General features: G+C 43.0%; 1 protein-coding gene across 5 annotated transcripts in view; it reads right to left on the bottom strand.

The window, feature by feature from the left end:
• ARMH3 (armadillo like helical domain containing 3) overlaps nt 1–24,280 on the bottom strand; it is a 284,642-nt gene that overhangs the window by 127,984 nt on the left and 132,378 nt on the right. For 4 of the 5 annotated variants that reach the window (XM_033941140.1, XM_033941139.1, XM_033941138.1 and 1 more), the window contains exons 15-16: nt 20,526–20,627; nt 9,327–9,385 (exon numbers count right to left, since the gene is read on the bottom strand). In XM_033941140.1, the coding sequence (XP_033797031.1) occupies nt 9,327–9,385; nt 20,526–20,627 (161 nt within the window). The remainder of the gene's footprint in view (nt 1–9,326; nt 9,386–20,525; nt 20,628–24,280) is intronic. The other variant, XM_033941142.1, reaches the window with a different exon arrangement.

Here is a 24,280-nt window from a genome sequence, read left to right as displayed (position 1 = left end):
TTTACACGGGTGCGCGTTATCTATGTGAAAATACGGTAATCAGGGAGGAGGAAGAGGCTCACCTGTTCCTGATAGTAGGAGCCCAGCCGCAAACCAGGAAAGCTGCAATCTCCCTTCTTCCATGAGCCAGCCAAGAAAGCTTTCAGGACACCAGCCCACCAGGGGAGAGAGATTACCTCCAGGGAAGCACCATAACTTTCCTAGCATGTTTTGGGGTGAGGAGCTAGAGGGTGTTCCTGAAGGGGAAAATGATTTGAGAAGGCTGGCAGGTATTCAAAGAGGGGGATGGGAGGAACAGACAGAAGTGGAGGACTTCGTGGAGAGCCCTAGTTCCCCGGAACCAGCCTGGGAAATGCTCAGTGAGGGAGACACTGAAGAATGTATGTGGGGAGAAGACATGGACATTGAGACCTGAGCAGGAGGAAAGCTCCCTGCAAAAGGCATGGCAGCCGTGTCCAATTAAGAAAGAGAAAAGTATTTCCTAGAACCTCATTTCTCCCAGTAGTCCTTTGAAATAAAGTTCAGGATGTTAGGGGCATGTTCGGGTGGGCTAGAAGACCTTCAGCATAAGGGAGGTTTGCCCGCACAACCTGGGTTCAGGTTGTGAACATCCTTCAAAGGGAGGGACTAGGAGAGAGAGAGGAAAAATAATAAAAGCCAAAAACGTGTTTGTTTGTTTTTTGAAAGTATAGTGGAAAGCTTGCTGGCACCTACTGTGCTCAGCTGTGAATTAGCAATCCAGCTCTGGTTGGGAGAAGCCTTAGTCCTGAGAGTGAACACTACGGAGGCAGTGAAGAAACTGCAGAAGCATTTTTCTGATTTTTGTTTTATGATTGCAATTAGAGAATGACACGGTGGCGGTTACCCGCGGCTAGCCGCGTTTAGCCGCGGGTAACCCGCCAAAACGGGGAATGAAAAATAACAGTCGCTGCGGGGACGGGGACAAGGCCATTCACCGCCCATGGAGCGGTGAATGGTTTTGTCTCCGCAGTGAGGCATTAAGGATCGCGCGGTCCCCGCAGCCACCGCCCGCCCGTAGCGTTTAGCCAGCTCCCTCCCTCCACCTCACCTTAAATTCTGAGTTTGCCGGCTTCCTTTTTCCTGAGCCGCACGCGTTCAAAAAGCCGTGCATGCACGGCTGCGCAGTCCATCAAGCTTCTCCTCTGACGCAACCAGAAACAGGAAGTTGCAGGAGAGGAGAAGCTTGATTGACTCGCGCATTGCGCAGCCGCGCTTGAGCGTCTTTTTAAACACGTACGGCTCAGGGAAAAAGGAAGCTGGCAAACTCAGAATGTAAGGTGAGTTGGAGGGAGGGAGCTGGCTAAACGCTGCGATCGAGTAGGTGGGGGCTGCTAGACTCTGCGATCGCATTTGTTCCCAGCTCACACTAGGAAGGAGGGAATGAAAGGAAAAAAATTCTGGGCCAAGGGGGATGAAGAGGGAAAGAAAGAAACCCACAGCAGGAAAGAAAGGGGAAGACAGGCAGGTGAGCCAGATGCTGGAAGCAGGGGGGAGGGGAGAAAGAAGGAAAGAAGCTAGATGGGGTTGAAAAGAAGACACGCTGGTATGGAAGAGGAAAATAGGGGAAATCTGGTCAGAGGAAGGTAACAGAAAGAGGGGAAATTATGTGCATGGGGCATAGGGACAGAGACATAAAGGGGACATGTCATGGGGATGGTATATGGACACAGGGGGAGGGCAATGGCAGATACATAGGAGAGATATTAGAAATGGGGAAAATAGGAACACAGAAGCGAGATGGTTTGTGGGCATGGGACAGGGACAGAGCTCGCAGGCTCCAGCGGCTTGCACAAATTACATTGTAACATGCCACGAAAATAAGAGAGAGGGAGGTAGATAGATAGGCCACGCGAGAGGAGCTGAAGGGTGGTAGAAAGGAACAGATGGTAAAGGAGGGAGGGAAGGGTGGTGGTAGAAAGGAATAGAACAGACATTGAAAGAGGGTAGAGAGGAACAGACCCTGAAGGGAAATGTGGAAGACAGAGTGGGAAGAAGACAGATGCCAGACTATGGGGGAGCGGAGGGAAGAAGATGGGTGCTAGACCAATTGGAGGGGGGGTGGTGAAGGGAGAGGCACAGTAACAGCAAATGGAAGACACAGTGAGAAGTGGATGGAAGGAATTGAATGAGAAGATGTGGAAAGCAGAAACCAGACAACAAAGGTAGAAAAAAAATTCTATTTATTTATTTATTTTTTTGCTTTAGGATAAAGTAGTATATTAGTTGTGTTGATAAAAATTTATAAACAAAGCCCTGCCAGCTGAACATCTCTTTATCTAGTTCAGCAGCAGGAAATTTGATTTATAAGAAAGGAATAAGCTAAATATTACAGTACTAAGGCTTATATGGATGCTGCGGGGACGGTGACGGGGCGGTGAATGGGATGGCAGTGGTGGTGACGGGGCGGTGAATGGGATGGCAGTGGTGGTGACGGGGCGGTGAAAGGGATGGCGGTGATGGTGACGGGGCGGTGAAGGGAATGGCGGTGACAAGGCGGTGCAGAGGATGGTGGGCCGGGGACAGGGCGGTGACGGGGACAGATTTTTTCCCCATGTCATTCTCTAATTCCAATGTATTGAGGAAGATTGACAGTCCCAGGCGGAAGCACATTGAGCATGCCCTGGACTTGTATAATATACGGTGAACTCAATGACTTTGCCCTGAGACAAGTGTGCATTCAGTGATGTTTTGTTTTGCACGTTAATAAACCCGATGAAGTATTGCGAAAAGTCCAGTTTCCGGGTTTTCCTTTGACCAACCATATAAAAGGCGCTCCTAAAAATCTTACCTGTGATCCGAGCCCGGGTTTCCCACCTACTCGGGGACGGGCCCGGCCACGAGATTGATAGGTGCTTAACTCCAAACTAGTTTGGCTGTCAGTTCCGGGCATTTAATGACATCAGGAGCCCATTGGATATGTTTGTTAAAGACCATGGCGGTATATGATGGTTTCTTTTATTTTGTTCAGATTATTTATTGTATTATTCATATTCTTTATACACATCCAGGAGGGGTGAGGGGAATGGGTGGGAGGAAGTTTGGGTTATTTTAAGAATTTGATGTAGTATGAAAGTGCTGTTTGTTTGATTTTATTATGATATTTTCTTGCACTTTGTATAAGTTATTATATAAAATCAATAAAAATAATAATTTTTTTTAAAAAAGGATGTGGCAATGCTGCACTAGCTCTAGAACATCATTTTAAAAGGCTTGCATGGCTTTTATACATAGAAACATGATGGCAGATAAAGGTCAAATGGTCCAGCCAGTCTGCCCATCTACAGTAACCATTATCTCTTCCTCTCTCTATACATGTAAATAGTGTCATTTACATGCCCTAATAACACTACTTAAGGTGTAAACGCTATAGCATATATAGTTTTAAGGAAGGCATATCGTGAAATTTGGGACAGACCAGAAAACTATGATTGTATTTTTAATTTTACAAAGATAATACACGTATTTTAAAAAATATGGACATAAACATTTGCTCCAAATATGGACAAACTATGGCCCGTGGGCTGGAAATGGCCCTCCAAGGTCATTTACCCGGCCCCCACTTGAGAGTTTACTGTTCACGTTCCTAACCATTGCTGACCTGCTCCATTGTGGCTTTCTCACTATAGCGCTCACTGCGCGCAGCCAGTAACTCCCTCATGTGAGCTGGATGGCCAGACACACAATGCTGACATCGCGCTTCCATACCGCATGATCCATCTGCTGAGTGCGTGTGTTAGTGTGCACAGCCCTGCTGCTGCTGGGAGGGTTTCTTGAAAGTTCGGTACAGCTGGCGGGAAACCTTTGGCATTAGTAAGTTAGCGGATATTTGGGCTTCTTTATTGCAGGGGCTTGGTAGTATTTCACTGAACATTTCAAACTTTAGTATGCTGTTTTGGCTCTTTTTGTGAATTCCAAACCTCATTCTGGTGCTCCAATAGCTTTTCTCAGTATATTTCAAGCCTCCTGCTGGTGCTCCAATAGCTGTGCATTCCAAGACTTATTCTGGTGTTACCATCTACTTCTTTCTGCTGGTGTTTTAGAGTGCTATGTTGTGAACCCCATGACCATCTGTTAGTTTTTGGCTGCTCCAGTGTCATTAGCGTTGGCTGGGGGGATGCGATGATATGACGTGCTGGAGCCCACAGATGTGTTGATTAAAATTGTTCTTCATTTTAAATATTGTATTGTTCTTTCATGGGGGGTTTTTGCACTACAAATAAGATATGTGCAGTGTGCAATGGAATTCATTTATTTTTTTTTTTCAAGCTATAGTCCAGCCCCCAACAGAATGAGGGACTGTGAACTGACCCCCTGTTTAAAAAGTTTGAGGACCCTTTCCTAAACACTTTATGCATGATTGGGCTTATAGCTGCTGTAAATTGCTTTGAGGTTTTAAGAAGATATTTAATACTTTAAAGAGATGCAAAGTATAACTGCTAGAATGTGTCCAAATTCAAGAAAGTGTGGGACATGCATGTGGGATATCTTAGAGAGAGGAGGAGATAGAAACAGAAACATGATGGTAGATAAAGGCCAAATGGTCCATCCACAGCATCCTCTTCTTTTTAAGAGATCCCACATGCCTGTTCCATGCATTTTTTAATTCAGACATAGTCTTTTTTCTCCATCTCTACCAAGAGACTATTCTAGGCATTTACCATCCTTTCTGTAAAAAAGTATTTCCTTGGAATACTCCTGAGCCTATCTTATGCCTTCTCATTTTGGAACTTCCAACTCGCCTCATACACATTTATGCCACGTAGATATTTAAACGTCTTTATCACATCTCGCCTCTCCACCTTTCCTCCAAAGTATACATATTGAGATCTTTAAGACTATGCCCATACACCAATCATTTTAAAAGCCTTCCTCTGAACTGACTCCATCCTGGTTATATCATTTCAAAGGTGAGGTCTCTAGAACCATACTGCTGTGGATGGACATACTGAATGGGTCATTTGGCTTTTATCTGCCATTATGTTTCTGTGTCTCTATACCAGGGGTGGGCAACTCCGGTCCTCAAAGGCCGGAATCCAGTCGTGTTGTCAGATTTCCCCAATGAATATGCATGAGATCTATCTGCATGCACTGCTTTCAATGCATATTCATTGAGGAAATCCTGAAAACCCGACAGGATTTCAGCCCTCGAGGACCAGAGTTGCCCACCCCTGCTCTATACCCTCAATACTAAGTTTGGAAAAAAGGGAGCAATACATTCCCATTTAACCTATCTTAATCTTGCCCTCCTGCTTGAGTTTGTTTTAGGATACCCATATTTTTTGCTCCATAAGACACACCTCACCATAAGAAGCACCTACCTGTAAAGGAGGAAAAACCACCATAAGAAGCACCTACCTGTAAAGGAGGAAAAACCAAGAAAAAAATTTTTTGAACCAAATGGTGTGCCCTGTACTCTGTCTCCCCTCTGGTGGTCTAGTGGTAGGCCGGAACAGGATACAGGACACGTCTAGAGGTGGGCACATCTAATGGAAGACACGCATAGTGGCAGCCTGCCAGTCCTAAACCAGCCAGCCACCCCCCTCCGCTTGTGCCTGCGCTGTTTTCTAAATGGCTTTTGTCAGTTCTCGCGAGTCCTGCGAGAACTGACGAAGCCATTTAGAAAACAGTGCGGGCACAAGAGGGAGCGCGGAAAGCTTGCTGCTGATGTCCGCGCTCCTGACCTGTGCGCCGCTAGCAAGGAAGGGATACACGCTGAATCACCAGGGACTGCGGCAGCGACAACGGAGGAGGAGGAGGAGGCAGCAGAGGGTGGATAGCTGTTTTAAAAGTGCAACTACGGTGGCGGCAGCGATGACAACAGCGGGTGGGTAGGTGGTTGGGTGTTTTAAAAGGTATGGCTGCAGGGTGTTTTAAAATGGTGTGGCTGCGGCGGGCAAGTAGGTGTTTAAAACAGTGCGGCGGCCGGGGGGGGGGGGGGTTCAAAATTGTACCTTCGCTCCATAAGTCACACCGAGATTTCCACCCACTTTTGGGTGAAAAAAAGTGCATCTTATGGAGCGAAAAATACGATATTTGTTTTGTAAACTCCAGTGGTGCATAAAAGCAGTATATAACACTAAACTTTGTAGTAGCAAGGTAGAATACAGGGAACACTGGAGACAAAAAGTAGAAAACAAAGAGAAAAAGAAGAGAGAAAAGGGAAACGCGAAAGAAGATAAGAATAGCCTTACTGGGTCAGACCAATGGTACATCTAGCCCAGTAGCCTATCTTTACAGAGGCTAATCTGGGTCACAAGTACCTAGCAAAAAACACAAATAGTAACAACATTGAAGGGAAAGAGACTCAAAACAGAGATGATGGATAGGGAGGAGACATGACAGATAAGACAGGGAAAAGATGGTTGAAAATACCAAAGACTCCACTATAATGCAGTTGACAGAGGTTACAAGAGAGATAAGGAGCAATAAGAAATAATTCTAAAGATGGAAAGTGCCATGAAAAATAGTCAAAAAGAAAATGAAAATAATTCAAATGGAGAAATTCAAAAGAAATAATGAAAAAAAGTCAAAACACATTCTGAAATATTGGTGCCAATGATCAAAAATTAGTCTGCAATCTACCCCCTGATTACACACCTACTTATATTTTCTTATGGTATGCATGATTTAGGGAAGCAGTATTTTACTTTAATTTCCTGTTTCATAAGAGTCCCGAGAGATGGTTTTAGTTTGATACTGAGGTTAGGAGCTTCAAAAATCTCTCCTGCAACAAAAACTCCAGATCCTCAACAGCATGTTATGCTAAATATCATAAAACGAATACAACTTACAACCATTCCAAAGGAACAAAACAACAAACACTGGAAACAAACTCCCACAGGCAAAGCGCAAAACCAAAAAAGTGGAGATGAATCTGGGGACAACCAACCAGAATATATGGGATGCAATACTCTTCAAATAGATCTTTATTGCAATATGTTCAATTAGACCCAACACGGTCCGTGTTTTGGCTTGCACAAGCCTACCTCAGGGGTCAATCAGTATATTTCTTTGAAGAATAAATACAAAAAAGAAATACATGCATTAAAAAATCATCAAAAAATGCAGTAAAATATAGAAAATAAATAAATTAATCATCATAAGAATGAAATATATAAATAAATGAATTGATTAATGGAAAAACAAGAAATACTTAAAATATAAATATACACTGAATTAATGAATCCAGGGAGCTACAGAATATCAAAACTATGTACACATATACAAATAAAATGAACCAAATATAAATCAAACTATATAAAAGTCTCAAACTGTTCAACTGATATGGTCCAAATATAAATATTCATTTATTTATATATTTAATTTTTATGATGATTGATTTACTTATTTATATATTTTACTTTGGGCCCCTTTTACAAAGCCATGGTAGCAATTCTCCCATGGAAAATGCACCGAAGACCAACTCTTACATTTCATTTTCAAATCACTTCTGTAGTCAGATCCGGTTTCTTTTTGCTGGGTCAAATTCAATCTATTCAATCATATACTGATCACCTGAGTTGCACAACACTTATATATGCCATTGTTACCTGTAAGTTAGATTAATGCAAGATCATATACACTTGTCTTCCTTCTTCTGTATCAAAAAGATTACAAATGATCCAAAACACAGCTATACGATTACTTACTAATGCTTGCTGTTATGACCACATATCTCCACTCTTAACAGAACATCATTGGTTGCCTATCAAATTTTGCATAATGCATAAAGCTCTGACTTTGGCTTTTTAAAGCGCTATATACAGGTCTTCCTAGATACTTAGCGACACTTCTATTGTCTTATAAAACCAACAAGAACCTTGCGATCCTCTTCCGCATCTCAACTTTCACTGCCTTTAAAATATATGGCAACACTATCCTCAATCCGTCACTCTGCTTTTTTGCCTTCAGTCCCTAATTTGTGGAATTCATTTCTACTGAAGGCCTGCTCCAAAGTCTCTTATCTTAGATTTTGTAGTGTTTTAAAAATTGATTTTTTTTTATTCAAGAGGAAGGGTAGCAGAGTTTAGGTATCATTGTTTTAGGGCACTGCAACTGACTTTGCAATCTTTTAAAAGTCTTTTTTTTGACAAGCTTTCCGGAGGAAGGGTAGCAGAGTTTAGGGTTCATTGTTTCATGGCACTAGGTATGTTTTTGTATTATGAATGAAGCATAGATTAGTGTCTCTTTTGTACATCTGTTGGTTTGTCTGCTAAATGTGTCTATTGTCTCCTATTCAAATTGGAGTTATTTTCTCTTTCTACATTTTGTAAACCGCTTTGATGTCTAAGCGAAGAGAGGTATACAAGCTTTTAATAAACATAAACATTTGCCACGGGGGGATTGCTATTGCAGCTTTGTAAAAGGGGCTCTTTATTTTTTTGATGGTTGATTTTTTTTATGTATGTATTTATTTTTTGTACAGTGGTACCTTGGATTACGAGCATAATCCGTTCCAGGAGCATGCTCGTAATCCAAAATGCTCATTTATCAAAGCGAGTTTCCCCATAGGAAATAATGGAAACTCGCTTCGATACATTTCCCCCCCCCCACGAGAACCGGTATTGCTCCCCCCGAAGGCCCCCCTGCGATCCGGCACCCCCCCGCCGCTTCTTACAGTCATCTGGGCACCGGCACCGGCATGTCCTGTGCTTGGTGCCGGTGCCCGAAGATCGTCCTCCTCTTCTGCTGGGCCTTGAGCATCTGCGCATGCGAGTTCACGTTCAGAACGTAAACTCGCAGGCCTTGAGCATGTGTAGATGCTCAAGGCCCAGCAGAAGAGGAGGATGATCTTCGAGCACCGGCACCAAGCACAGGACATGCCGGTGCCCAGATGACTGCAAGAAGTGGCGGGGGGGTGCCCGATCGCATCGGGGGGGGGGGTGCCGGATCGCGGGGGGAGGGTGCCAGATTGCGGGGGGAAGGGTGCCGGATCGCGGGGGGGGGGGGGGTGCTCGTAAATCAAGCCACGCTCGGTTTCCGAGGCGCCAATTTTGCAAATGTTTTGCTCGTTTTGCAAAACACTCGCAAACTGGTGCACTCGTAAACCGAGGCACCACTGTATTTGGTTTTCATAGAAATATACTGTTTGATATGTGAGGCAGACTTGTGCGAGCCAAAACATTGACCATGTCAGGTCTAATTGAACATGTAGTAATAAAGATCTATTTAAGAATTTAAAAAAAAAGTTCTGTTCAGAGTATTGCATCCCATATATTCTGGTTGGTTGTCCCAAGACTCATCCCCACTTTTGGGGTTTTAATTTTGTTGTTTATTACTTAAACCATTATTAGGAAGAGACTTACCTCTGCTATACAAGTAAGAATAATTAAGCAGAGCTTGCCACTGTTAAGTCTGTGTTCATCTAGAAAAAAAACAAAGTCCTTTAATCTTGGATTTCTCTAAGCCATTCCCCTCCCAAAAAAATCAATGAAATATACATATATCACAAAACAAGGTTTCCAAATACATTTGTCAACGTTTGCTTATTTCTGATCTGAAGAAGATGGGTTACATTCGAAATCTAATCAAAAAATGTATTAAGTTCGTCCCCAAAAAAGGTATCATCTTTTTTCCTTTATGTTTTGTTTTACTTTTATATATTACAAATATATTTAGAATTTGGCAAACCCTTTTTAAAAAAAGAGTCCAAAACACCTGATACTTTGACTGTGTGTGTGTGTGTGTGGGGGGGGGGGGGGTCTAGTAAGATCTGACTCAGCTTGTCTATTAAAATGTTTTGTCCTGTCTGGTACCTGAGTGAGGCTGATCCTATGTGAAATGATCCCAGTCAATATCACAGCACAAGGTATGATCCTGCACCTCTTTGCTTGTTCATGTAGAACACAGCTACCTGACTATCAGGATTAAGATTCTTTGTTGGACAAATAATCTGTTAAAACTTTTAGAACATTTCAGATTGTTCTTAACTCTAGGAATTATACGGTACTTTAAGTGGAGTCCCTCTTCTTGAGTTCTGCATCCCAGTTTGGTTGTATCCATAGTTAAGATAATTGAGATGGAAGAATTTGGAAGGAGATGTCCCAGCCAGATTTGACTAGATCATTCACCAGGCTACAGATGATTGATTTAGTTGGCATCTTGTAAGCTCTCAGTGCCCTGAAACCACTGAATAGCATAGGATCCATTATGTCTGTTTCATAATAAGAAGTATCACCAATTAATTATTTAAAGGATTTAGACCATTAAACTAATGGTTACAATTGTCCTACATTTGAAAATCAAAACCTTTATAGAATTATGCAGAATATCATTAGGTTGGATACATCTTTGTTATATTTTTAGAGATTCCAGTGTTATTGATTCATATCAAGAAATGCCAAGGATGCCCATGCACTGTTGGCCCAACAACCTCAGTATGTTCTATGATGATATCTTTTGACTCTCTCATTTGTAGTGGGACTGTCTGACCTTATCACAGGGATCTATATCTTTTTAACCTCTTCCCCTCAGGGCTGGATCTTGAACTGTCTCTTGCATGTTTAATGTACTGTGTGCATCTAGCAGCGCTTTAGAAATGCTAAGTAATAGTAGTAGTGTATGTAAGATTTTAAAATGTGGTATTTATGTTAGAGAATGAAATGGGGACAAATCTTCCCATCCCCACGAGATCTCTCTATCCCTGTCCCATCCCCACGAGCTTTGTCCCTGCCCCATTCCTGCAAGCTCTCAACATCTGCACAAGTCTCAAACACTTCAAAACCATAGGCTTGTGCGGTTAAAGCAGAACTTGCAGGAATGGGACAGAACTCGCAGGAAAGGGACGGGGATATTAAGATCCCCCGGAGATGGGGACAAATTTGTCCCTGTGTCATTTTCTATTTTATGCAGCTCATTTTGTCATTGCAGCAGAATGGAAGTCCTGTAACCCACTTTCTGTCACTAGATGGCACAACTAGTTAAAATAGATTTTATTATGGCAAAACTGGATTGGATTGTGTATAGAAATCTTTGCAAAAAATATTTGAATTCTTTTTGATTTGAAACATAAAGGGAATGGGCAGAAGGGGAAGTTTGGGGTTTATTGAAAAAAAAAAAAAAAAAGTTTGTTCTATATGGTATTGTTGTATTCTGTAAAAAAATAAAAAGGTAGTCCTGATGCTCAAAGTTTGACCATAACATTCATTTTGAAATCTGGAAGGTATCCCAGTAGGATACATAGTCTGTTGTTGCTATACCCTATTTCATAATTGCTACAGTGCAGCAAGGTAGTTTACAATCAATAAAATAAAATCAACATATCAAAACAAGACAAAAAGGGGAGGAAACATAACCTTGTGATTACACTAAATCTGAGGTACCAACATCAAGGGGTCCAAGATAGAGACAAGACAACCCATATGTGCTGCTGCAAGAAAATTAGAGAGAAAGAGGTAGGGAAAAGAGAAGAGTGTCAGGATATATTCTTGTGCTCGATGAGCTTACAATCTAAGTTTGTACCTGAGGTAATTTTGTGTTATGTGGCAGTGAGGTATGATCCTTGTCTTGACAGTGACTATTAATGACAAAGGGAACTAACATTTATTTGATGCCATTGCTCCTTACTATCTGGCCCAGGTTCATGTCCCTGGGGGTTGACATCATTGAAACCAATAGACTTGGCTCAGATTTAGATGAAACAAAGTGCTTCTCCTTAGGCTCTTGATTAGCATAAATATCCCTGTCATCTTTTGGCAGATGGTACAACTAAGCCCAGGGCAGGATAGATAAAAATCATGGGTGTCTTTCTGACATTGTCCAGAACATTTTGAAGCCACTAAGATGTCTGTTTCTGGAACACAGAACCCTCCCTCCCCCCAAAAAAGCAAACCCAAACTAACAGCCAACATGAAATAGATGGCTCAGGTTAAACTTTTCATATAATACTAATTCAATGCACCAACAGAGACTATGTTTAGACAGAAAATTAAAGAGAGATTATGTCCTTACCTTGATCATATCTTTTTCAGTAGATAGGTGTGTCATTCTAGATGAGCGGGTTATCTCCCCATGGCTGCAAGCCATATGCAGAAGGAATCCACTCTGGATTTTTTTCTGTGTCCCTCCTATTTCCCAGGGAGCTCTACTGCCAACTGAAGTTAGTACCCAAGCATTGAAGAGCTCTATGGACACAATGAAGTAGTGACAAAACTGGGAAAGTTCCCAAACAAGCCAACTGTTCTGCTTAAACAAAATAACACTTGAACACTGATCCAACAAGTAACAACCAACAGAAGCATCAAAGGAGCTCAAGTAGTACACCCCTGTAGACACCAAAGCATATTATACAGTATTCTTCAGAGCCCAAAGGGATGACTGGCATCCAAGAAATCACTTGGAGAAACAAACAGAATGAAACAGTAGGCAGGAACAGGAAGGACAGAGTAGGAGTCCAGAATTACACACCTAGGTACTGGAAAAAAATATTATCAAGGTAAGGACATAGTCTCTTTTTCCAGTGCAATAGGTGTATCATTCTTGACAAGTGGGACATACCAAAGCTGTCCCAGGAATGTAGGGCGGATTGACTGCCTCGACCCATAACACAGAGGACCTAAAGGCAGGAATCCTCTCTTGCCACAACATCCACCCTGTAAAATTTTGCAAATATGTGGAGAATGGACAAAGTTGCTGCTCTGCAAATCTCCTCTGGAGAGACTGTCCTAGCTTCTGCCCACAACAAAGTTACACTTCTAGCCAAACTTCTAGTCAAATGCACCTTCACGGAAAACAGGAGACTGCTTCCCACAGACAATGTAGACTGATGAAATGGCCTTATGGATCCATCTAGAGATCAAGGCCTTAGAAACTGGTGTGCCACGCTTAGTCAAATGAGTCAGTGAAACTGGAGCTGAAAACGGCGCCATACATTCTTGGGCGCACCAATGCTGGAAAGTCCACCACACCTTAGCGTAGGCAGAAACTGTAGAGGACTTCTTAGACTTGAGAAGGGTGACAATGACCATATCTGAATATCTTTTACAATCTAACACCTTGCATACAATAGCCATGTTGTAAGAACAAAGTGATCTGGATCCTCCATGCAACCCAGACCCTGATCAATGATCTAGAGATGGAAATAACTTGTGAGATAATTAAATTTGCTGCTGACACAAAGTTGTTAAATCGCAAATTGTTAAATCACCTGGCAGGGCCTCCGCGTGTGCGGATCGCCGGACTTGATGGACCGAAGGTCTGATCCGGAGATGGCAGTTCTTATGTTCTTATGTTAAGAGGATTAGGAAAAATTGCAAGAAGACCTTGTGAGACTGGCAGACTGGGCATCAAAGTGGCAGATGATGTTTAATGTGAGTAAGTGATGACATAGGAAAGAGGAACCCAAACTATAACTATGTGATGCTGGGTTCTGTGTTAAGAGTCACTGCCCAGGAAAAGGATCTAAGTGTCATTGTTGAGGATACTTTTAAACCCTCAGCTCAATGTGCGGCAGCTGCTAAGAAAGCAAACAGAATGTTAGGAATAATCAGGAAAGGAATGGAAAATAAAGATGAAAATGTTATAATTCCCTTGTATTGCTACGCCTTGAATACTGTGTGCAGTTCTGATCGCCGTATCGCAAAAAAGATATAGCAGAATTAGAAAAGGTACAGAGTAGGGCAACAAAAATGATAAAAAGGATGTGACGACTTCTCTATGAGGAGAGGCTAAAGTAGCTAGAGCTTTTCAGCTTGGAGAAGAGATGGCTCAGGGGTGATATGATAGAGGTCTATAAAATAATGAGTTGAGTGGAGTGGAATCATTTGTTCACTCTTTCCAAAAATACTAGAACTAGGGGACATGCGATAAAGCTACTAAGTAGTAGATTTAAAACAAACCAGAGAAAATATTTTGTTACACAACGTGTAATTAAACTCTGGTATTTGTTGCCAGAGAATGTGGTGAGATCAGTTAGCTTAGCGGGGTTTTAAAAAAGGTTTGGATAATTTCCTAAAAGGAAGTCAATAGGCCATTATTGAGATGGCTTGGGGAAATCCACTGCTTATTCTTAGGATAAGCAGCATAAAATCTGTTTTACTACTTTGGATCTAGCTAGGTACTTGTGACCTGGGTTGGCCACTGTTGGAAACAGGATACTGGGCTTGATGGACCTTTGGTTTGTCCCAGTATGGCAATTCTTATGTTTTTATGTTCTCACCTGCAACTGTAGGCTGTGGCCTGCTTGAAGACGCATCAGTGCGCAGAAGTCTTAACAACAATAAAGATATTGAGCAACACAGGTCGTCTTCTTTGTCTTCTTTGTGTCTCTTCGGTGATAAGGTAGGATTTCCTGTTTGGGTGTATTAGGCCAATTTGGGCCACCATAATGACTCTTCCCTGATTATCTGCAAACCATTGAACAACTCAGCCTATCAAGGGCCAGAGAGGAAAGACATATAACGGGATGTCCTGAAGCCAAGGCTGGACTAGCACGTCTAGCCCCTCGCTGCTAGGTTTGAATTTTCAGCTGAAGAATCAGACTGCCTTCTTCTTTTTCGCCGTCACCTTGAGGTCAAATTGGGGATGACCCCAACACTGGAAAATGGGCGGAAACACTCCCTGCAACAGCATCCATTTGCCTAGATCCAGGGTCTGCCTGAGGAAATCAGCCTGAACATTGTTCACGCCGGTGACATGAGCTGCCGTCAGCACCTGAAGATGTTGCTCCACCCAGTGAAAGAGCATGTAGGCTTCCAGACACAAAGATGCACTCTTGGTGCCTCCCTGCCAACTGACATACGCCACTGCAGTTGATTTGTCGGAGAAGATTCTGACAGCTTGACTTTAGACAGTCTTCTGCAATTTCTTCAGAACCAACCGGATGGCACTTAGTTCAAGCCTGTTGAACGACCACCATTTCTGAGAGGGTGTCCAAAGGCCCTGAAGTGGACGTTAATCGCAATGGGCTCCCCAGTCTAGGAGACTGGCATCTGTCGTGACAACTACCCAGGAAGTGATCCACAGAGGCACGCCCTTGGAAAGGGAACGACATGAGCCTCCAATATCCAAGGCAGAGACTTCTGTAAGGTGTCTGTCTGAGAAGACAAGCATGAAAGCAATGCAGCCTGGAGAGGACCCATGTGGGCTCTTGCCCAAGGTATTACATCTATTGTAGCCGCCATGGACCTCAGGACTTGAAGATAGTCCCATGCCGATGAAACAGACTTGGCCAAAAGCCAGAAGTCTGGGAGCACAGTTTCAGTTTGTGTGCCTCTGGTAGAAAGACACATCTGGCCACTGTGTCAAACAAGACTCCCAGATATTTCAGGGATTAAATCGCTGTCAAATTTCATTTCAGTAATTCACAATCCAGCCCAGATCCTCCAGGACTCTGATAACCTGATCCACCGTGCTCTGACCCTCAGACAATGAGTGGGCTCTGATTAACCAGTCATCCAGGTAGGGATGCAACTGCAGTCCCATCTTGCACAGGTGAGCTGCCGCCACAACCATCACTTTGGTGAAAGTTTAAAGAGCCATTGCCACCAAAGGGCAGAGCTGAAAACTGATAATGATTTTCTAGAACATGAAATCTGAGCAACTTGCATAGGAATATGCAAGTAGGCCTCTGTCAGATCCAGAGGGGCTAGAAACTCTCCTAGGGTTACCGCTGCTATGACAAAGTGAACTGCCTCCATGCGAAAGCGTGGAACTTGGAGTACTGCATTGACATGAGTAAGGTCCAGGATGGGTCTCCAATCATCAGAGCTTTTCTTTTTTGGCATGATAAAGTATATGGAGTATCTGCCTGACCCCGAGTGTTCAGGCGGCACCGGCTCTATAGCCAGAATATCCAGCAACCTTCCCATAGTGAATTGAACCTTTTCTGGGTGACCTACAGGAGAGTTCACAAACCAATCCATAAGAGGCCGGGCAAATTTCAACTTGTAGCCAGATTGAATGAAATCCAGAACCCAGTGGTCAAACAAAATCTGACTCCAGAACTGCAGAAACTCGGAGAGCCAGCCTCTGATATTCAGAGGGTCCTCCCTCAGTCTGGCGTCTTTGCAACTTCTTGGCAGATGGAGCAGCTCAGAAAGCAGAGGCCTGGTTGTGCCGTGGACTGGAAAACCTCTGTCTGTAGCCCTGTGAGAACCTTTGTGACGTGGCACTGGAATACTGGCGAGATCGCCTGAAGCCATGAAAATTAGAGTGCCCTGACTGAACCTCTAGAGCAGGGTGCCCAAATGGTCGATCGCCAAGGCAATGTGAGTCGATTGTGTTGCCTTTGCGATCTTGTTCTTCCTGCCTCCCTGAGCCAGGCCAGGCGTGTACAAGTGCTGGACCCACAAGACTTCACCTCTGACGTCAATTCTGACGTCGGAGAATTTCTGGGCCAGCCAATCGCTGCCTGGCTAGCCTGAACTTCCTCTCTGACGTCTGAATTGATGTCAGAGGTGAAGGCTTGTGGGCCTGGTATTTGTACGCGCCTGGCCTGGCTCGGGGAAGCTGGGAGAAATCAGCGTGGTGGCTGGGGAGGGGGGGCAGCCGCAGGGAGAGAGAAAGAATTGGGGATGTGGAAATTGGCGCAATGGCTGGGGGGGCAGAGGGAGAGAGAAAGAAAGACAGGCAGGGAGGGGGAGAGAGAAAGAATGACAGACAGGCATGGGGAGAGAGAGAGAAAGAAAGACAGGCAGGCAAGGGGAGAGAGAAAGAAAGAGAGACAGAAAGAAAAGGGGAGGGGACAGAAAGAAATATTGGATTTACAGAAGAAGGGGGTGCAACCAGAGACTCATGAAATCACCAGACAAAAAGGTAGGGAAAATGATTTTATTTTCAAATTAGTGATCAAAATGTGTCCGTTTTGAGAATTTATATCTGCTGTCTATATTTTGCACTATGGCCCCTTTTTACTAAACCGCAATAGTGGTTTTTAGCATCGGAAGCTGTGAGGGGCATTGAAACACAGCTCCCTGCGCTAAAAAACGCTATCGCGGTTTAGTAAAAGGGGAGGGGGTATATTTGTCTATTTTTACATAGTTGTTACTGAGGTGACATTGCATATTTTAGCGTCATCTGCCTTGACCTCTGAAAAAAAACCTGAATACAAATGATAATTAACATTTTCTCTGAGTACAGTGGGCTTTGTGTTTTTTAAAATGTTATTGTTGGTAGATCATTTTGACTTGGTCATTTTAAAAATAGCTCGCAAGCCAAAAAAAGTGTGGGCACCCCTGCTGTAGAGGCTCTGGGTGTACTATCAAGCAGGGACTTGCCGGTCCACCACAGAATTCATGAAATCATCTACGCCTTTGTCAAATAACAGTTGCCCCTTAAAATGGAGTCTGGCAAGAGTAGCTTCAGATGTAGAGTCCCCTGCCCATTGTCTGATCCAGAGCATTCTGCGCGTAGAAACAGAATAAGCTGACAGCTTCCCCAGGACCTTTATAATGTCATACAGGGAGTCAGCTACATAATCCACACCAGATAAAAGAAGTTGAAGAGGAGGAGGGACATCACCCTCACTCTCCGAAGCACACAGTCTGGACAGATAAGCATGTGTGACAAAGAACGCCGCCAAGCTGCTTTGACTCCCAAAGCTACTATCTCAAAATGTCTCCTGAGACCTACATCCACTTAGTGGTCCTGTAAGTCCTTAAGCACCACATCACCTTCTCTAGGAAGGGAGGTGCACTTAGTGACCTGTGCAACCAGGGAATCCACTTTAGGATGACTAAAAGGCTGCTGACCTCTTGTGCCATAGGATACAGCCTAGACATGGCTCTCGCTACTTTGAAAGCTCCTTCTGGAGAGATCCACTGCTCCGAGATCAAGAGGTTAATATCAGGATGCCAACGAAACACTGAAGACTGTACTCACACTCCACACATAAGGAAGGAAGAAGTAGAAGGAACCTGTTGAGTGGCTAAATCCAACTCATGCAGAGATTCTGAAATAAGAACCGGCAAGGCTGCATCCTTAAATAAATAAATGCAGAACTGTGGGATGATATCCTGTTTCAAACATCAAAGCATGATCCAAAAAGCCTGCATATGTTCCCAGGTCCCCTGCCATATGAATAGCATCCCCCAAAAATAAGGGATCAGCAAAATGAGAATCATCATCTGTATTTCCAGGCAGAGGTCTCCCACATCCTGGATAGAGACAGATTGGGTAGAATTTGTAGCGACAGATTGGGTAGAATTTGTGTCTTGTGAGACAATGACACTTGGGGATAAAACTGAGGCGCAGGAGAAGCCCAAATCTCATGAAAGGCTTTCCACAAAAATTTCAAAAAGTCAGAGAAGGCATCTTGACTGGGGAGCACTGAGTTACCCTGAGATAGCTCTGCAATGCGTTTCTTGGGCTGCAGCACAGAACAATCACTGTTTTCAGGCCCCCAAAATAGAGATGGCTGCTCCAATGGGCTAGCTACCCTTTTTGTCACCTTAGCATGTATGGGAGATGGTAAGCTGGCTGAGCCCGCCTCTCCAGTCTATGCCATGAAGCCCGTAGTGCAACGATGCTCCAGAGACACACATTTTGCACAATCCTGGCATGTATTTGGGATAGCAGAGCCCAAGGACTCCATCCCAACCAGTTTTGAGGCAAAAACCCAAAGTTTTGAAAGTGCAGGGAACTTTTGAAAAAAGATTGCTAAAAATCCAAGATGGCTGCTGTCATGAAATTCATGCCTAAAATCGCAATTTAAACATATTAAACAAAGTGCAAAATGGTGATTTGGAGATTTTTTTAGGAGGGGGAACTCAGGGGTACATGCAGGGACCCTCAAAAACTTGTATTTCAGACACACACCCTGATTCACCTCAGAGGCTGTAACAGCCTTACTCACTGTGACCTGTGCTGGTAATTTGCTGCAGTTTTTCAGCTCTTTTACAGTAGCTGGAAATTAAAAGAATCACTGCCTCAATATGGAAATATCTTTCTAACGCTGATCTTTGGGCTGCCAGTGTTGAGTGCAATTTGAATGTCACCAATCTCCCTCCAGAAAAACTCACTGAGTTGTTTCTTGAAAATTTGTACTAGTACCCTTTGGTAAATAGCAGGAAATGGAAACATTAAAAACTAAACAGGCTCCCCTATGAGACACTTTATTTTCTGAAAGATCCCTATAAATATTTGCTTTCTTTTCAAGGTAAACAAAATATTTGGGGGGAACTACTACAATTAGAACAATTTTTTAAAGGTCATGAGAAATAATATCTTAAATCAGCGGAGTAAGTTCTTTAATGCAACACTATATTTAAAATGTAGGTTTAGGACCTACCGTATTTTTCGCTCCATAAGACACACTTTTTTCCTACTCAAAAGTGGGTGGAAATGGCAGTGTGTCTTATGCAGCAAAATAAATTTTTAAAATAACCCCCCACCCACCCTGTCGTACCTTTTTAAAGGTCCCGTTGTTGGGGGTACACGGGCTGACTGCCGCCCACCCCCTGCCCCTGCTCCTGCTCCCCGCCCGCCTGCGTCGCTGCTGCTCCCTGATTGCCACCACTGCGCTGCAGCTCCAGGAAGAGAAGGGAAGGGCCAGCGTGGAGCAATTGCATGTTGTCGGCCCACAAGCCTTCCTCCAACGTCAGAACTGATGTCGGGGGAAGGCTTGTGGGCCAGCGACGTGCAATCGCTCCACGCTGGCCCTTCCCTTACCTTCCTGGAGTTGTGGCTAGTGGCGGCAGACTGGGGGCAGAAGAGGAGGAATCAATGGCAGGTAGGCAGAATACGGCGCGGCAGGGAAGGAGGAAGGAAGGCTCTGGCACAGCAGGGAGGGAGGACAAAGGCTGGAAGGCAGGGAGGGGGAGGGAGCACAAACTCAGGACATGGGAGGGAGGATGAAGGACAAAGGCTGGAAGGCAGTGAGGGGGAGGGGGCACGAACTGAGGACATGGGAGGGAGGGAGGGAGGGAGGGAGAGGGTCAAAGGCTGGAAGGCAGTAAGAGGGAAGGGGCACGAACTTGGGACATGGGAGGGAGGGACTAGAAAAGGACAATTTTGGGGCCTGAATGAAGAAAGGAAGGCAGGAGACTCATGAAATCACCAGACAGAGAGGTAGGGAAAATGATTTTATTTTCAATTTAGTGATCAAAATGTGTCAGTTTTGAGAATTTATATCTGCTGTGTGTATATGAAAAAATGAAAGGAACAGGGTGCAGAGCCTGGCAAGGAGAGTGGGCTTGGGTGCAGAGCCTGGCTGGGAGTGAGGGGGGCTGGGTGCAAAGCCTGGTATGTATTTGTACACAATTTGGTTCAGAATGTTTTTTTTTCTTGTTTTCCTACTCTAAATCTAGGATGCATCTTATGGTCAGGTGTGTCTTATGGAGTGAAAAATATGGTAACTAATTTACTTTAATTTTTTCTGTGTTTAGTAATTTCCTCCTCCCCTGATGTGGGCTAGATGGTTAAAGAAACAATATTGTTGCTTCTTTATTGTATTTGTAACACCATACTATTTCTGTATAACTGTGTACATTTGAGAAATTTTTTAAAAAACCTAATGATTTCAAAAAATTTGATTTTTTTTTTTCTTAGTCGTGTCTGTGATTATTTACCTTTAGTATCCTGCATGACAATGGAACTGTATTTTAAAAAGGTTATCAGCAAATTGTTACTTTGTACATCAGCATCTAAAGGTAGTTCTGCAGAACTCATTACTAAAAAAGAACAGATAAAAAATATTTATTTCTGCACATAAAATCCAATAATATATGCTAAGAAAAATATATTACCAGCTACTTGCAAGCTTTTCATTTATATTTTAATGGGTTTCAAGAAATTAAACATTTCAGATTTATGGTGAACCCAAAATTCAGAGTTATCTACACATAAATATTTACAAACTGAAAACTCTTCCCTCCATAGAAGAAACATATTCAGGCACATGTTTCAAGCAGCATAATCATATGCAGATTGTATTTTCAAGTTTATACGTGATATTTTCATTACAAATTTTACAAGAATAAAGAAGCAGGTGAAAGAGTTCATGGGGTACTGTGTACAGTGGCGTAGCGAGGGTAAGTGGTGCCCCGCCCTCTTCTCCCCTCCCCTCCGACCACTCCTGCTGTGCACGTGCCTCCCTTCCCTTCCCCATACCTTTTTAATTTTTCAGGCAAAAGCAATAGCACAAACTTGCTGCCCGCGTCGTGTCAGTTATCCCTCTGACATCACTTCCTAGGCACGGGGTCCAGAAGTGACATCAGAGAGAGACAACACCGATGCGAGCAGCAAGTTCGTAATACTGCTCGTGCAGGAAAAATTAAAGAGGTACGAGGGAAGGGAAGGCGTGCATGCGCACAGCAGGGTGGTGATGGGGGAGCAGAAAGGAGAATGGGTGCCTGCGCCCTTTACAAAGACCGCACCTAGGACAGACAGCACCTCCAACATCTCCCTTACTACGTCAGTGACTGAATATCTCTAACAAGTTTCAAATGGAAAGAATGTGAACACTTTCTCTTTATACTTGATGCAGACTTGTAGACCATGGCCCAAAGTAGACATTTTCCCCATGCAAATGTTTATAGCTGTTTAAATGACATGTGAAATTTATGTTCATACAATTATCCCTAATATTTCTAACACATAACAGAGGTACACATCCCTATATAGAAATGTGTAAGTCTCTGCTACTTCAAGTTTATATTCTAAGCCAGACACAGCTATATTTAAAAAAAAAAAAAAAAAAGTTCTGGGCTTTCACACAGCGATATCCAAGATGGCGGATACATGACTGCAACACGCTTTGCAACTCTTTACTTATTTCTTTGAGTTTCCCTAAAATATTAAGTTTCTTAATGGGTAAGACAAAGGGGCAGACTCAAACTTACCCTGTAGACAAGCTTGCCCTGGAGGTTGTGGGTCCAATGGATCGGTTTGCTATGAGCAGCGTAGGACCAGACCAAGTGTGTTGCTGCAGGAGTAAACGGGGAGAAGAGAACTGCCCTCCATGCCTGACGCCTACACCTTGTTGAGTCTAGAGACAAGGGAACCACTGCAGAATCCGGCTAAGCTTGCGGAGGAGCAGAGTAGCATCAATGCTAGTTGAGGCATATGGTATTTTACCATCAAAGTCTGCTTGTCCAACGGTGCCAGTAGAAGGAAAAGCTTTGGTGTTTGTGCTCTCACTGTTTCCTCTGATGAGAAAGATCTGAGGCCTACTGAGAAGTTTCAGAGGGATACTTTGAAAATGTTAGAAATTTTAGAAGAGCTGCATAAACCTATTTTGACTGGTAAACCAAAATTGATTATCCTTGATGTTATTTGGGAAGCTTTAACTAAATTGGATACTTCTTTCTCATGTAAGCTGAAACTTTTGGCCTCTGTGGACCAGGGGTCCTTATTAGAGACTCAATATTTAAGTTCAAATGTTAAAACTGTTTCTGATTCTCATGCTGGGTTAATTAAGGATATTGCATAAACAAGAGAACAAATCAACATCAAGTTTGATTGGATCACCAGACCTCAAATACCCGAGACACCACTTAAATGATCTTTCGTGTCTTTACTAGGGTAATGGAGTTCATCATCGGTCTTTGTAAAGTGACATGTGCTCTGAATTGATTCTGTAAACTTAATTCAATAGCATACAATAAATATAAAGTGCTTTTAGTGCTTAAGGTGCTAAAGAAAGGAAGGCACTTATCTCTTGTGCCCGACGGCTGCCCAACCGTTTCACACTCGGTTTCATCAGGGACTATGCCTTCTTCTATGCATGCACCACAATAACTTAGAGAAGAGCGAAAATCACCAGCACCTGCACAGCAATCATCATGTCGGCTATGCAGGTGCTGGTGATTTTCGCTCTTCTTTAAGTAATTGTGGTGCATGCATAGAAGGAGGCATAGCCGAGTGTGAAACGGTTGGGCAGCCGTCGGGCACAAGAGTTAAGTGCCTTCCTTTCTTGATGTTGATTTGTTCTCTTGTTTATGCAATTATATTTATTTGAACAAATTTTTTGTTTTCTTCAATTTAAGTTAATTAAGGATATGTAATATGGCAATATATAACAGACTTGAAGGTTTGGAAAATACAAGGTCATAAGAACATAAGAACAGCCATACTGGGTCAGACCAACAGTTCATCAATCCCAGTAGCCCGCTCTCATGGTCACTAGTACCTGGCCAATCCAGGTCACTGGTACCTGGCCAAACCCAAAGAGTAGCATCATTCCATGCTACCGATCCAGGGCAAGCAGTGGCTTGCCCCATGTCTTTCTCAATAATCGACTATGGATTTTTCCTACAGGAAACTGTCCAAACCTAGCTACACTATCCGTTCTTACCACAACTTCTGGAAATGCATTCCAGATCTAAACTATTCTCTGATTGAAAAAATATTTCCTCTTATTGGTTTTAAAAGTATTTCTCTGTAACTTCATCAAGTGTCCCCTAGTCTTTGTAATTTTTGACAAAGTGAAAAATCGATCCACTTGTACCCGTTCTACTCCACTCAGGATTTTGTAGACTTCAATCATATCTCCCCTCAGCCATCTCCTTTCCAAGCTGAATAGTCCTAATTAACCTTTTAAGTCTTTCCCCAAATGAGAGGAGTTCCATCCCCTTTATCTTTGACTTTATTCCTGAGCCCCCCACCTCACTGTTTTTTTCCTTTTTTTGTTTTCTATCCTATTACAATTGTATTTCTCCCCTGCTTACCTTATGGTTCTGTTTGTCTGTCTGTACTTTGTATGTGATTTTGACAGAATATGTTAGTATGTCTCAATTTTTTTTCTTACTATTTTAATTTTGTACATCGCTTAGAAGTTTGATAAGCAATTTAATCAAATTTTAAATAAAACTTGAAACTATCATCTTGTTCACTCTTCTTTGAACCTTTTCTAGTGCTGCTATATCTTTCTTGAGTTAAGGAGACCAGAACTGAACACAATATTCCAGGTGAGGTCACACCATGGAGCGATACAGAGGCATTATAACATTCTTAGTCTTGTTAACCATCCCTTTTTTAATAATTCCTAGCATCTTGTTTGCTTTTTTGGCCGCTGCCACACATTGGGCAGAAGATTTCATCATATTGTCTACAATGACACCAAGATTCTTTTCTTGGGAGCTAACCACCAAGGTGGACCCTAGCATCCAGTAACTGTGATTTGGGTTATTCTTCCCAATGTGCATCACTTTGCATTTGTCCACATTAAATTTCATCTGCCACTTGAATGCCCAGTCTTCCATTTTTCACAATCCACATGCGTTTTAGCAACTTTGAACAGTTTAGTGTCATCTGTAAATGTAATCTCCTCACTTGTTGTTCCAATTTCCAGATCATTTATAAATAAGTTAAATAGCACCGGTTC

This window comes from Geotrypetes seraphini, chromosome 4, assembly GCF_902459505.1.
Source record: "Geotrypetes seraphini chromosome 4, aGeoSer1.1, whole genome shotgun sequence".
NCBI lineage: Eukaryota > Metazoa > Chordata > Amphibia > Gymnophiona > Dermophiidae > Geotrypetes > Geotrypetes seraphini.
The sequence above is the reverse complement of the archived record's forward strand: the minus strand, read 5'-3'. Positions and strand labels throughout refer to the sequence as shown.